Below are 13678 nucleotides of genomic sequence, written 5' to 3'. Positions count from 1 at the left end.
GGTGTTTGAGTGCATGTTTGTGCCTGGATCTGAACCTGGTTCAGTGCAGATATTAACCAAGGCGAATGTACTTATTTCTGGATCAGTGTACAGAAACATGACCTAATACCTAATTGTATTCTTGCAACTACCCAAAGTAAGATTTTATTTTAAGTTAGGTTAGTATTAAAATACACTTATGAATTTAAAAAAAACCTAATGATACGACCTGACCTGACGATATGACCTGTTTTGATCAAAATTTGTTGTCTCGATTATTGTTTTGTTTGTTTACAAAAATATTTTGTTTGCAGATATTGAATATTTGATGGCAACTCTTCCCGAGAATATTGAGCCAGAGTTTTATGCATATTTGAGGGATCTAACATGCAAGGATATCAAGTTGAGTGCTATTGAAGAAGGATCTGTAGTTTTCCCAAGGTTTGTTTTAAAAGAAAATTATTTGATGTGTTAATAATAATTTCATGTAAGTACTTTTGTTGCCTTTTTAGACCACTGATGAAATAAGGGTGATGTTACACATTTGTGTATCTCTCTGTACCACCTACAATCCCAAACAATATTTTGTTGTTTTTTTTATTTATTTAATTGGTGATTTAATTTTATTGTAAGTGTTGTTAAAGTAGTCTGAACAGAGGTTTTTAAGTATGCACCTATTTATATTACTAACTACTTACTTATAAGGATAAGTATAAATTCAATATTAGTAGGGTTTAAAAATGAAAAATATCCACTTTAATTCTATTCATTTGACGACCGGTCTGGCCTAGTGGGTAGTGACCCTGCCTGTGAAGCTGATGGTCCTGGGTTCGAATCCCGGTAAAGGCATTTATTTGTGTGATAAACACAGATATTTGTTCCTGAGTCATGGATGTTTTCTATGTATTTATGTATTTATAAATATGTATATATTATTATATATATCGTTGTCTAAGTACCCACAACACAAGCCTTATTGAGCTTACTGTGGGACTTGGTCAATTTGTGTAATAATGTCCTATAATATTTATTATTATTTATTTTTTCCTCATAATTTATATTTTCACACCAAAATGTCACAACTGCTAAATAAATATTTTTTTCTAAATGTTGTTTTACTTGTTGAGGGATATTTAATAAACAGTTTTTAAACTTGTGTTTTATTTTGCAGAGTGCCCCTATTAAGAGTTGAAGGACCTCTAATTATTGCCCAGTTGTTGGAGACGACCTTATTAACCCTGGTTAACTTTGCAAGGTAAGTCATTTATTCAATTCAGTCTTAAAATCCATTACAGAGTTAAACTTGGCATGTTTTTTTATCAACTAAGTATAGGACGATTGAAAGTGGGTACAATTCGAGGACAAATACAGTGTCAATAAGACTCATAGATCATCATATCAGTTTCTTATTGCCCACTTTTGAGCATATGCGTGTCTTGTTATCCTGGTTTACTAAGTATACCTACTTATATATTTTTATAAAAAGCTTGAGTTTTAGTGAGATAATTATACGTACCTTAACTTAATTGCCTGCAAATCCTTCATGCCTAATAATGTACGGGGTGTTGTTTCAACCCTTGGACAAATTTCGCGAGGAGAATATATATATATAGTATAGTCGTTCGATTTGTAGCTGGCTCCGAACGGATAATCCTTTGTCTATTGTTAAGGAAAACCGCACGTGTTACTGCCTGCATAAAAATGGTTTGGTCACTTTAACCGGTTATTGAATTACATTTACAACTCCTATGGAAATTGCAATAAGATTCAAAATTAACTAATGGAAAAATATTTTGCGAGGCTGTGTGTGGTCCCTCTACGGTTACTGAGTACCGGCGAGTCGAACGCTACCTAACCAGTCTAAAGGGGCCCACTGATTAACAGTCCTCCGGACGATATCGGCCTGTCAGTTGTTCGGAACTGTCAAAATTTTGTTCTAACTGACAGGCCGATACCGTCCGGCGAACTGTTAATCAGTGGGCCCCTTAAACCGTGTCATCGAAATGCGTAACAAAGGCGCATTATCGCAGACACTGTTTTTTTTTAGCGTTGGACTAGCCCGCGCTCAGGTGCCAATTAAAATTATACTATCCTTTTTTTGCAGGTAGTGGCACGTACTGTTTTACTCAACAATAGACAAAGGATTAGCCGTTCGGGGCCAGCTACAAATCGAACGACTATACTGAGAAACTTTTACTATGGGCCAAATTCTGAAACCGCGAAAAATATGCCTCCCATACAAAATTCTCTTTATTTTGGGGTTGGTCCCATAGTAATAGTTTACTCAGTATGACCTATGTATTCACCTCATAAAATATGGCTAGGGTTGAAAAAACACCCTGTATGGCCAGCATATAATATGACTTGTATCCTATAATGGAGAGTGGAGCGGAGGCCGAATGCCTAGGATACAAACAATCTGTTATCAACAAGGCCTACATTGTACATACAGGATGATTGGAAATTCGCCGTATTCCTTGAAAAGGATTATTCTATGGGTCATTTGCAATGATTTAAGTCCAGTCAACCAGGGGTCAAAACTCATTGGTTTTCAAGTTATTTGAGTTTTTAGTTTTTTTGCCTTAAAATGTTACAAAGTCTTGGGAAAATTACAAAAAATTGTGACTTCAAATCCTTTTTTGTGGAAAATTTGGAAAGTTTTGGCAATCTTTTTTTATTTCTCGTAATCAGTAGTTTATTGGCTATTAGATGAATGCTTTTTTTAATTCCAAATTCGAGTAGTTTTTTCACAATTACAGTGGTAGTCGAAAGGCGGGTTTTGTAAACAAAAAACTAAAAACTCAAATAACTTGAAAACCAATGAGTTTTGACCCCTGGTTGACTGGACTTAAATCATTCCAAATGACCCATAGAATAACCCCTTTCAAGGAATACGGCGAATTTCTAATCACCCTGTATATTATGAATACCTTAGTCGTAATTAGGGTTGCGACTGCCACTTTTTATCAGTTGTCAAGCTTGGTTAGGTTAGATAATTACAGAGATCAGAGTAGGCACTCCAACTCTTGGTTAAATAACAAGTGTACCTACGTACTTAGTTTTTAACGTCCATTTTTCCGTATAATGTGGGTCGGGGAAAAAATCCATCGCGTCGTCTGTAACACCCTCTCATTTAAGCAAACCCAAATTCAAATTCAAAAGAGACCGAGATCCGATTTGACAACCCTTTAAACTCTTTTCAAGAGGAGTTCCAAAGACAAAAACATTTTTTATTCAAGTAGGTAGGCCTTAATTAGAATTGGCACTGGCACATTTTTTTACAAAATCCACGAAAAACAAAAACAAAATCGACGAATAATAAACCTATAGTTAATATCCAGAAGTTTAGGTCACATTCATATACCTAGCGTTTACTCACCACGTCATAATCGAAACAGTTAATTCTGACCTGCGATCACGCATAGTTGTTACAAATTTAATTTGCCCATATCTGGAACTCTGGAACCTACGGGGTTTCATTTATATCTGGAGCGCATTCACAGAAGATTAGCTACCTACCTGCCAGTGTTGGCCAAACGTTAATTGCAATAAACCATTAACCATTATAAATTTATAATGGTTAATGGCCAAGAATGATTAATTGCATTAACGTTTCGGCCAACACTGCTACCTGCAATATATTTTTTCCATCAAGGCTATTTCCAAAGCCAAACACCGATAATCAGTCAAAGTAGGTGCTAAGTACTTTACTACCAACTTACTTTTTAACCAGTGCAGACTAACGTCTACAATCTTTTATTAGTACCTACAAATTCAATGATCATTAAACGTTATCATTGTTAATATTGTTATCAATCTCCAACTATATACATATGGATCACGCAACAATCTGCGATTATCTAACTATTCGGGCGAAATACATTCGGAATATGCATCCACTTGGTTTACATCCCATCTACCAATCGACTACGTCACTACGAAATATATTAAACGTTTGTAAATTATCTAATATTTACATCATATATTATAGTACAGTGTTTAGATGTTTTTATCTGTCCTTGAAAAGATCTCAGTTGTTTTATGCATAGCGCAGTACTATAATGAATTCTGCAAAAACGCTTTTTTTTTGAAGTGAAAACTTCTTTAGCGGCGCTGTGCACTTTTTGTGATGGGGAAAAATGTTAAACTCGCAACAGATCACGTGACCGTAAGATTCGTAAGACGGACACGTGACCTGATCGAAAAACTGTTACAATGTCATTGAGTTTTCACTTCTGCCGGCACTCCCGGAGTGCAACCCGTTGTTTTTTTTTAACGTTGGGGAAATGCGTTTACGCATGCCACCTGGCCCGGGGGAACCAGGAGCGATGACGGACTAACCAGTAATAGGACTACCGTCTAAAACCACCAACGAATGCCGACTCCGCCTTGTAGGGGAGCGCCGCAGGATCACTATCAGCATTCGACTGCGTACTCTGCAAAAACCCCTGCTTCTTGGGCCCTTTCCTGACATCCAGTACGTAGTATTTCGTCCAGGCGGGCTTGAAAATCTTGAAATCGAGGGAGTGAGGCACACAATCGCTTCAACGCCAATCACGTAGCGGTACTAATATCGCTCCAACTCCTATTATAGGTACCTTATACCGTTATACCTATTCAGATTCATATTTATTTCTATAATTTATGGGTTAATTCATTTAATCAAAGCTACCCTTGAGGCTAAACGGCGGAGTTGCCTAACTTGATATAAATAACTAAAGTGTCGTAGGTACATAAGAAGAGAGCAACATGTATCGTATCAATAAATAAGTCATTTGAACAGCTATGAACCAATTTCTATTACATAGAGGTCATAGAGCAAATAGCAATAGATTTAAATAGGCTGAGTAAGTAGGCAAACCTTGGCTTATCGGTGATACTTGGTAATTCGGTGATAATGCGTTGTTATCTTTCGCTGAGCTTACAATGCTGAAATGTAAGCAATTAAATCGCTGCCAACCCAATTGCAAGCATTAAAACTGACAGCTGCCAATGATTTTATAGCTCGCATTTCCTTATGGTGAGAACTGTGTAAGATTATAACGGAGTATCACCGAATTACCAAGTATCACCGATAAGCCAAGGTTTGCCCTAGTAAGTAGAGTTAGCTGGAACAGGTAACCTAATACCTACATAACTAGGTTCTTTTTATATTTTAGTACTTGTGTTAGAAGAGAAGAGGTCCCTAATGAGAACTGAAACCGCACACATTATATCTTAATCAGATATACTTACCGCAAATAATTATTAATCAATGTTGCATAAAAAATGTTTTTACTCATTTGTATTTTTTCTACTTATAATTACAACCTGCTGATTCATTCTTGTTAGTTAAGTACTAATATCAAGAACCTAATGCACCTAATACGCATTTTCTCAGGCTAACTTAAGCATTCTAAATCAACAGTGAGCAAAAAGATCTCATTGTCTGGGTAGGTATTGCCAGTTTGCAATCAACTTTTGTTTTATGGACGTCGTGCATGCAACTACGGTAGAGCGCTGTTGGATATCTAATTAATCTATCTAGTACCTACTTACATACTTTTATATAACACACAAAGTCGTACAGTGATAAAAAAAACTTTGTGTGTTTTTTACCGATGTGGCTACTGGCCCTAACCACTAGGGACGGTTTTGGTTGATGTAAGTCACAACCGGATATTAATGTCCAGTAGGTAGCTTTCCTTAATTTTCGGGAATGAAAGATACGTTACAACTTTTGTTTTTATTTTGATATCGCTAGCATACTTATTCAAACTAATAAAGTTATTTGCATGAAATATCTACGCCTAAAAGGCGCCATGAACTATACGATTTTATTCATTTTATGAAATAATGGTTCAAGAACTGAAAGTGAAACTTTCTATGAAAATTTGATAGATGGATAATTTCATGCCAGCAGTAGGTATAGGTACATTTATTTATTCTATAGGCTGACAATATTATAGATAGTCAATATTTTGTACCGTACTGCTTTAGTGGAGTTACGTAGTAGACGGGTAATTATGCTGTGAGTAAACAGGGGCGCAATCAGTTTGGCCCCTAGTCCTGGGTCATGACTTTCGCCATATTCAATAACTCGTAATATTTATAACTAGACTAGACTGGTCAGACAGATTAAAACGAATGTTGAAATATGAATTTACATATACATTTTTGGTCTACCCCAAGTATCTCTGCAACGACCGATCGAACGTTGTCACCCTTCAACCATATTTTGCCCCTTTCCACGTTTTGACCAAAGCGTCTGTGTCCTAGTTGAGCATCTACCTACTATGTGATATTTAGAAAAATGTAAAAATCAGTTGATAATTTTGTATATTTCCAGCTTGATGGCGACTAACGCCGCTCGGTATCGGATGGTGGCCGGGAAAAATGTTTCTTTACTGGAATTCGGACTAAGAAGAGCGCAAGGCCCCGACGGAGGGCTATCCGCTTCTAAATATGCATATATCGGTCAGTGAATCTCTTCTTTTTATTCCACTTTTGTGGTAAACAAACAACAAGGGTCGGGATAGCCAGACGGTGACCGACCGTCATAGCATAGACGGTAGAGTCGATAGATGACTTCGGACAAAAGTCCACTGTTGATAGCTAACGGTCATTTAGAAGTGAAACGGACAATTTTATTGTTAGAATGCCTGGCTATAAACCATTGTGAATAAAGTATGTACATTGATTGTTACTAGTAATGACTATTATGCACATTGAACGTTAATTGTGAATAGCACTATCGGAAATTAAACGAAAAGCTACCTTTTCCAAAGGAGATTGTTAGGTGTATAATGGCATAGATTAAGTTGCATTATTATACATATTATTGATTATATTAGCGTGTTTCCGCACCGTCGGCGGCCGGTGCCTGGCACCGCGCGGGCCACCTTGTGCGATACCTACCCCTCTTTGGTTCGAAGAAGCCTCAAATATCGAATAGACTTCGCAACTGTTAATCTCTTTAATCATGCAAGTTTCAAGGGCAAGAACACTTTTCGTATTACTCATGTCAAACTTTAATCGACTTTAACAGTATTTCTTTAGCTTAGGTAAGGCACTGACTTTCATGTTTTAGCGATTATTAAAGTTTAAACACGAACATAACTGCTAGCTGAGCCGTCTGTTGACATGCAACAATCTTAACGATAAACTATCTAATGTTTACAGCAATTGCAGTAAATTATACAGTCTCTCTAGTCTGTTGAGTTGAAGACTGATGAATATAATGTAGCCTCAAGTAGGTAAAACGCTAGAGTCACAGACGTTATCTGATGATACTTCGCAACATAAACTAATACACTCTCTAAATAAAGAGAATAGCCTATACATAACTCACTCGAATATCCGAATATCAAGAAAGCAGGTGCAGCAAGGATAATTCAGGATGAAAATAATACTGTCATTATTTTCAGGTGGTTTTGACGGCACCAGCAACGTGCTGGCTGGCAAGATGTTCAACATCCCAGTGAAAGGGACGCACGCCCACTCATTCGTGACGTCATTCAGCACTCTATCCGACGTCTCCTCAGTCGTACTGCGTCACGCAGACACAGACAAACAGTGCAATCTGCTAGATCTCGCCACGGAATGGCGCAAACGCGTCTCACCGATCATGGACGTGTCCACAGAAGAGGCGAGCGACGGTGAACTAGCCGCCCTCATATCCTATGCCCTTGCCTTTCCGTCAGGATTTCTGGCTTTAGTGGATACGTATGATGTCAAGAGGTATAACTTTCAAGGCTTACCGTCACGACACAGGCAGCATATGAATGGGCATTCTGGCTACAATAGCAACTGTGGATCCAATGGTTCTAGAATACAAAACTCACATAGTACATATGGATATAGCACGGTCGAACGCACACTGAGGTAAAGATGCAAATAGAAAAACTCATATTGACATTTGGTGTCTCATATCAAACTTGTAATTTTTGTTTTGCATTGTTCGTTCTGTCATGATTTTATATAAGTTTTGTGGTCTTAAAATACCTATAAGTTTTATTATGTTGTTTATGGCGCCTGGGGCCAGGATTCACCACATTCATTTTACATTTATGTACCTACTCATTGGGTTGGGCATGACACACACGGGGCGACTCAAGCGCTTCGACTGCGTATGAAACCGGAGGTTCGTAACTAGTTGCGATTAAAGTCTTTTTATATTTAAGAATCTGCTTATCTGGTGCTAAAACCCAGTTTATACAATAATGGATCCTTATTGTGTAAACTTGGTTATTAATGTAGTAACTGAACTGGTATTTCAGATTGGAACCCATCGCAACAGATGGTTACTGGTAACACTAAGAGTGCCTGTCACCACCTAATAAATCTAACCTGTAGGCCTACCACAGGAGAGCAGAGACAGTATCTCGCCTGCGAGATAGACTACCCCCTCTCTGATAAAGTAAGAAAAAGACGGGTAGTCTACTTCGCGGGCGAGTTACTGTCGCGCCGCTCCTGTGCTAGGCTTACTGTGTCGATACGAATTACGAAAGATACGTCGCACGCAACTCGTTCAGTGCGATGACATAAAAGAATCGATCGCAACTGGTTTCGTACGCGGCCGAAACGGACCAAAGCACACCTAACATCACGGGTCTTCCAGCTCATCGACTCTACTTACAATCCGAGCCGTAGTTACGAGTTTTATTTCGCTTTTTCAGTGAAGCGTAAATGGACGGCGCTTCATGTTCAAACCGAATGTAAATAAAGAGAACACCGACGAGGACTTTACATTTTGCTTCAGTGTGACGTATTGGTCCAGAGATAACACTAGGGCAGTTGTAGTCATTGGGCACAGTTGCATTGTATAGGGATATGCACACGTTCACAGTAATCTACTTTATTAATTGCATGTAGATATTGTGGTATTTCATCTGACACACATTTATATTAGAGGCGTTTATTTTTAGTTTGGCAGTTATAGCAGTTTTTTAATAGATAAATATTTAGTTACAAAGTATTTAACAATAAGTAGATGAAGTAAATTGAAATTATAAGTTACCTATTTTAGGTAATTTCTTCGCTGAAGTAGTTTTGGAATAGATTAAGGGCATCTTGTAAAAAGAACGGGCGGACACATTGACAGCATTTTTATTTGTATAGGTACCTTTTTAAATGTTAATAATAAAAAGGTGGGTTTTGAATCCGGCAAAACGAGGAAAGTAAATTGAAATTACTTACTAACATCGATAAAATATGTAGGTGATATGTTTTGTCGCGAAGCTTTAAGAAAATTTTAACGCTTGTCCCATGGGGAACTACTATTGACACTTTCAGTGCCAAGGTTACTTGCGAAAGGCCTAGTGAACTCTTGCTGACGAAGGTGGTAAGATAATGCATGCGTCGATTATTCAGTAATTGGCTAATGGGGTATCTACACAAGTTTTGATTTATTATATAATGGGTAACTCACGTTTAAAGAAGCCGAACAAGTCTCACACGAATTTAATACTCAACATTTTTTAGCTTTGTTACCTACGGTTTATATTTCATTATTTGGGTTTCATTTGTGTTTGGCGATGACGCCACAGGGCGTGATTACACTGAATCGATTTCCGCATGAAATAATCGCCAGAACAGGGTTTTTGTAATACAAGCCCTAACATCACCAATAGTTTTTCATATAAAATACGGAGTGGGTAAATGTAAATATAACATGGTTTCCATTTGATTTGCATGACACTCTTATGTGATACATATCGTAATCTTATTACACAAATGATGATAAGAAGTTTACGATAGTTTAACATGTCACATTCAACGGCGCTCTGTAAAGTCATAAAATATGATGTCAATGTGTGCCACCCGGGCTAACTTAATACTTGATTTCCACCCTGTAGTAATACCTTTTGAGCGTCAAGCGTGCAATACCCCTTTCACAAACAGAAATACACCAGCATTAAAAAAATATTTGTAAGTAAAAATAATTAAGTTCCTAAACAAGATTAAAATAAATCGGATATCTCACGGGCAAATACTTAGAAAAATTATAATTAAAGTAAATAACGTTCATTTTTTACGCAGATATACATGTATGTTATTCTGGGCTAAGTGGCCAAGTTTCTGAAATGCAAAATGATTTTTTTAACGTAAACAGAACTCATTGGCGCTCAAAAGGTTGAGACAGAATCGCACTAACTAGTCAAATATCGGGATCAGCGGGTTGAAGTTGATTGTAAATATTTTAGAGCAAATATTTTCTTCAACAGGAGTGGGCTTCTAAACTTTTGTGCCGTGGCACTAGCGCTAAACGATTGCGGGTACCGCGCGGTCGGTATCCGCATAGATAGCGGGGACTTGGCATACCTCTCCGTGCTAGCCCGGGACACGTTTGCCAAGGTCGGCGAAGCGCTCAAGTTGCCATGGTTCTCCACACTGACTATCGTAGCTTCTAACGATATAAATGAGGATACTATACTGAGTCTGAATGAGCAAGGTCACAAAATCGACTGTTTCGGCATTGGAACGCATTTGGGTAAGGTTAACTTCGTGTATGGGACTGTGTTATGTACAATACAATCATCTTGAAATAACAAACTGGAGCTTTCATCACATTTTTGATGAATGTGTTGAATCAAACTAGTATTTAACCCAGTATTTAGTATTTAGTATTTTGTATTGTACCCAGTCTAGAATCAGTCCTATAATTTGTACAGGTATTTATCATATAGATAATACGTATTGATGATGTGGTTTCTGTTTACAGTGACTTGTCAACGCCAGCCCGCACTCGGCTGCGTCTACAAACTGGTGGAAATCAATGGACAGCCAAGAATTAAGCTCAGTCAAGATGTAGGCAAAGTTACCATTCCGGGTCACAAAGAGGTAAATTATTGTTTTATTATTCTGTACTAGTAAGCTAGCAAAATCATTTTAGGATTTGAAAAACAGCTGTAGTTTCGACGTAAACTACGAATTTATTTACCTGTAACTACATACGGCGAAAATGTATAAGGTGGTTTTCTATAGATAAATTGTTGCACAACGGCGACCGATTTACGTAAATGCTCTGAAAACAAGACATAAGTACATAAACGTCATACATCATTAAAAAGACGTAGATTCATTGTGAGTTCACAGAATGCGTTCTTATAGTACTAAATGATTTGACTACTTGGTTCATTATCACTTACTCTTTGGGATAAATTCTTTTGTCTTTTTAGACGACGGTTGGCCACCCAGATATTAGAAAAAAATCACTGAAAACGTCATTATATTATATATAGGTGTTTTATAGACTCTAACCTCAAACTTACATTTGAGTCATACATGCAATTTAGTATTACCTATTATACCTATACCTACGGTGATGTAATGGTAACCTAGGTAACCGATCTAACCAGCGGTTGACGATAGCTTACAAAGACATGGATTTCATGGATAAAATGACATTTGATAGGTTACTGTTTTGCCTTTTTCGGTTCGGCTGTAGCTTTGCGAGGTTATGTTAATATAATATGTAATTATAGTATCTATAGATTTAATATTTGCTATAATTTTTCAACTTTACAAACGACTGCTTAAAATAGGACGATTGCGATTCTCTAACTGTCTATATATATGTATATCTACTCATTTCTTGTGTTATACATATTAGGTACGAGATTTCGGTCATTTTATTTTACTTTACTAATCGAATCAAGGTATTAATTTTGTAACAGTTGGATATAAAAATGTAGTATAGTTATTACATGAATGCAGCTTAGTTTAATATACGGTTAGAATATTTTTTATTGGCGCAATTTCACAGAGATTAAATAAATAAGCAGATTAGCACGGTACTTAACCGAAGCCGTTCACGCCTATTATATTCATACTTATTAGTCGAACGAGCGAGCGAAGCGAACGAAGTTCTTACATTCAACTTTGAACACGCGGCTGGCTAGCGGCACGTCCCAGCATTTCGATGTTTTTAAGCTGGACTGTCAGAAAATAGTTTGATACTCAATAACTAAAGTAAATTTGTTCTAGTTTAAATGAAATTGGGTAAACATGTAGTCGAGGGCATTCTATTGTAGTCATTAAATTATGAGCAGGCTCAATCAAGAGGTTGTTGAGCTAGAAGAGCTTAGAAGGCCAAAAAACTGTATGTGAGGGGGCTTGCTATTCTGGTCATTTTATTTGCAAGAAAGTATGGTCGAGTTTGGTATCAAATGAAAGTGCTCGGCTTACACTTTTATAATATCGTTTTTAAATTTACTATTTTGAAATAATTAGCAAGATAAAAATAAACATAATATAGGTATTCTAATACCATTTGACAGGAAATATTTCGGCTTACCACAGATACAGTTTATTTTAATCTATATGGTGACTTAAATCTATCAGTTAAGGGCTCCACAGACCTTGCAAGAAGACTTTACAGAAGTGGGTTCGTTAGGCTAAAACTGCGACCCTTACAGAAACGAAATGCTACCTACTAGAAAAGTGGGTGGTTTTACCTCCTTAGAAGTCGGTTTATTTTTCTCAAAAAATATTTTCTACTATTTTATGTCGCACTATACGAGTAAGTAGGTGCAACAAAATCGCTCTATATCATTTTTGCCAAACCGCGAGTTCTCAGTTCGGGGCGAACTACTAGTTTAGTCTCATTAAAGAATAGGCCTGATGACAAATTTTGAAAACCCTTTTAATATCGTCGGTACACTTGTATTAGTTCCGAAAAACACTATATTTCAGTTATACTCATAAGATTTAACATAGATAATTGCATTTTATTATAGCTAGTTTAAACTTCGCGCGAAAACGCCTCGCATGCCATTTGTGACGTCATCATTTAGTTGGTGGTAGGGTGGTAGATATTGTTTACATACTTACAGTTACGAATTTCCCTTGAATCCGAATGATATTGTTAATTCAGCACCATATATTACGATTAGGGATGATAAATACATTACAAAAATTAATCCAAATAACTCATTTTACACAAAAACTCTCACACGGTTGCAGTTTAAGATGAATTATTTAGATACATGTACATTTTGAGTGAATATCACCGAACGCCGGTTTTACTTTTTAATTTTTCATTTTTTCTAGTTACGACAGCCAACATGGCAATGATAGTTCCATTCAGCCAAATAATTAAAAAAATTAGATATCTACTTTATATCGTGTAATAATATTTTTTGGACGTAATAAATGTTTAGTGGCGAAATAAAAATTTTTTTGCACCTTTCGAACTCTTTGGTGCCCACGTATAGATTTCGGTCAATGAGGTTGTCTATGTTGCTCTAAGAAATATGTTATGGATTGATGACGTCACTGTTTGGAACGTTTCTGATTGGCGTTTCAGTAAAAATGGCCGATTGGAGAATTTTGCACTTTTATTTTATTGAATATATTAATAATCCTTCAGTTTATACTGAGATTGGGCCATTTTTTAAAATCATATTAACATATATGTTTCGTTGAAACCATTATTTCCATGATTCTTTGTTACTTGCAACAGGCCTATTATCTAGACTAGTACTTATCTGCAATTTGTAAGTGAACACTTGCGAATATTGTTGAACTACCGGTTAGTCGTATCTTTGACCTGAATAATCTATACGCTCCGACGTCACACAGACCTTGTAACCGATAAATTATTCCATATTTAATCGTTATCTCGTAAGTTCATGGCCAAGCTGGGAGTATTTATTAAAAATTATCAACATTAAAAAAAGTTCATATGCCTAGGCTAACAAATTGTTAGCCTAGACAC

The 13678-nt window shown here is 36.7% G+C and overlaps 1 protein-coding gene across 2 annotated transcripts in view; it reads left to right on the top strand.

The window, feature by feature from the left end:
* LOC134789820 (nicotinate phosphoribosyltransferase) overlaps positions 1-13678 on the top strand; it is a 32116-nt gene that overhangs the window by 1658 nt on the left and 16780 nt on the right. The window contains exons 3-8 of one of the 2 annotated variants that reach the window (XM_063760472.1): positions 294-420; positions 1151-1234; positions 6308-6435; positions 7386-7698; positions 10185-10450; positions 10682-10800. In XM_063760472.1, the coding sequence (XP_063616542.1) occupies positions 294-420; positions 1151-1234; positions 6308-6435; positions 7386-7698; positions 10185-10450; positions 10682-10800 (1037 nt within the window). Of the gene's footprint in view, positions 1-293; positions 421-1150; positions 1235-6307; positions 6436-7385; positions 7843-10184; positions 10451-10681; positions 10801-13678 lie in introns of both variants that reach the window. The other variant, XM_063760471.1, reaches the window with a different exon arrangement.

Source organism: Cydia splendana, chromosome 4 (assembly GCF_910591565.1).
Source record: "Cydia splendana chromosome 4, ilCydSple1.2, whole genome shotgun sequence".
Lineage (NCBI taxonomy): Eukaryota > Metazoa > Arthropoda > Insecta > Lepidoptera > Tortricidae > Cydia > Cydia splendana.
This window is presented reverse-complemented; position numbering and strand designations above follow the sequence as displayed.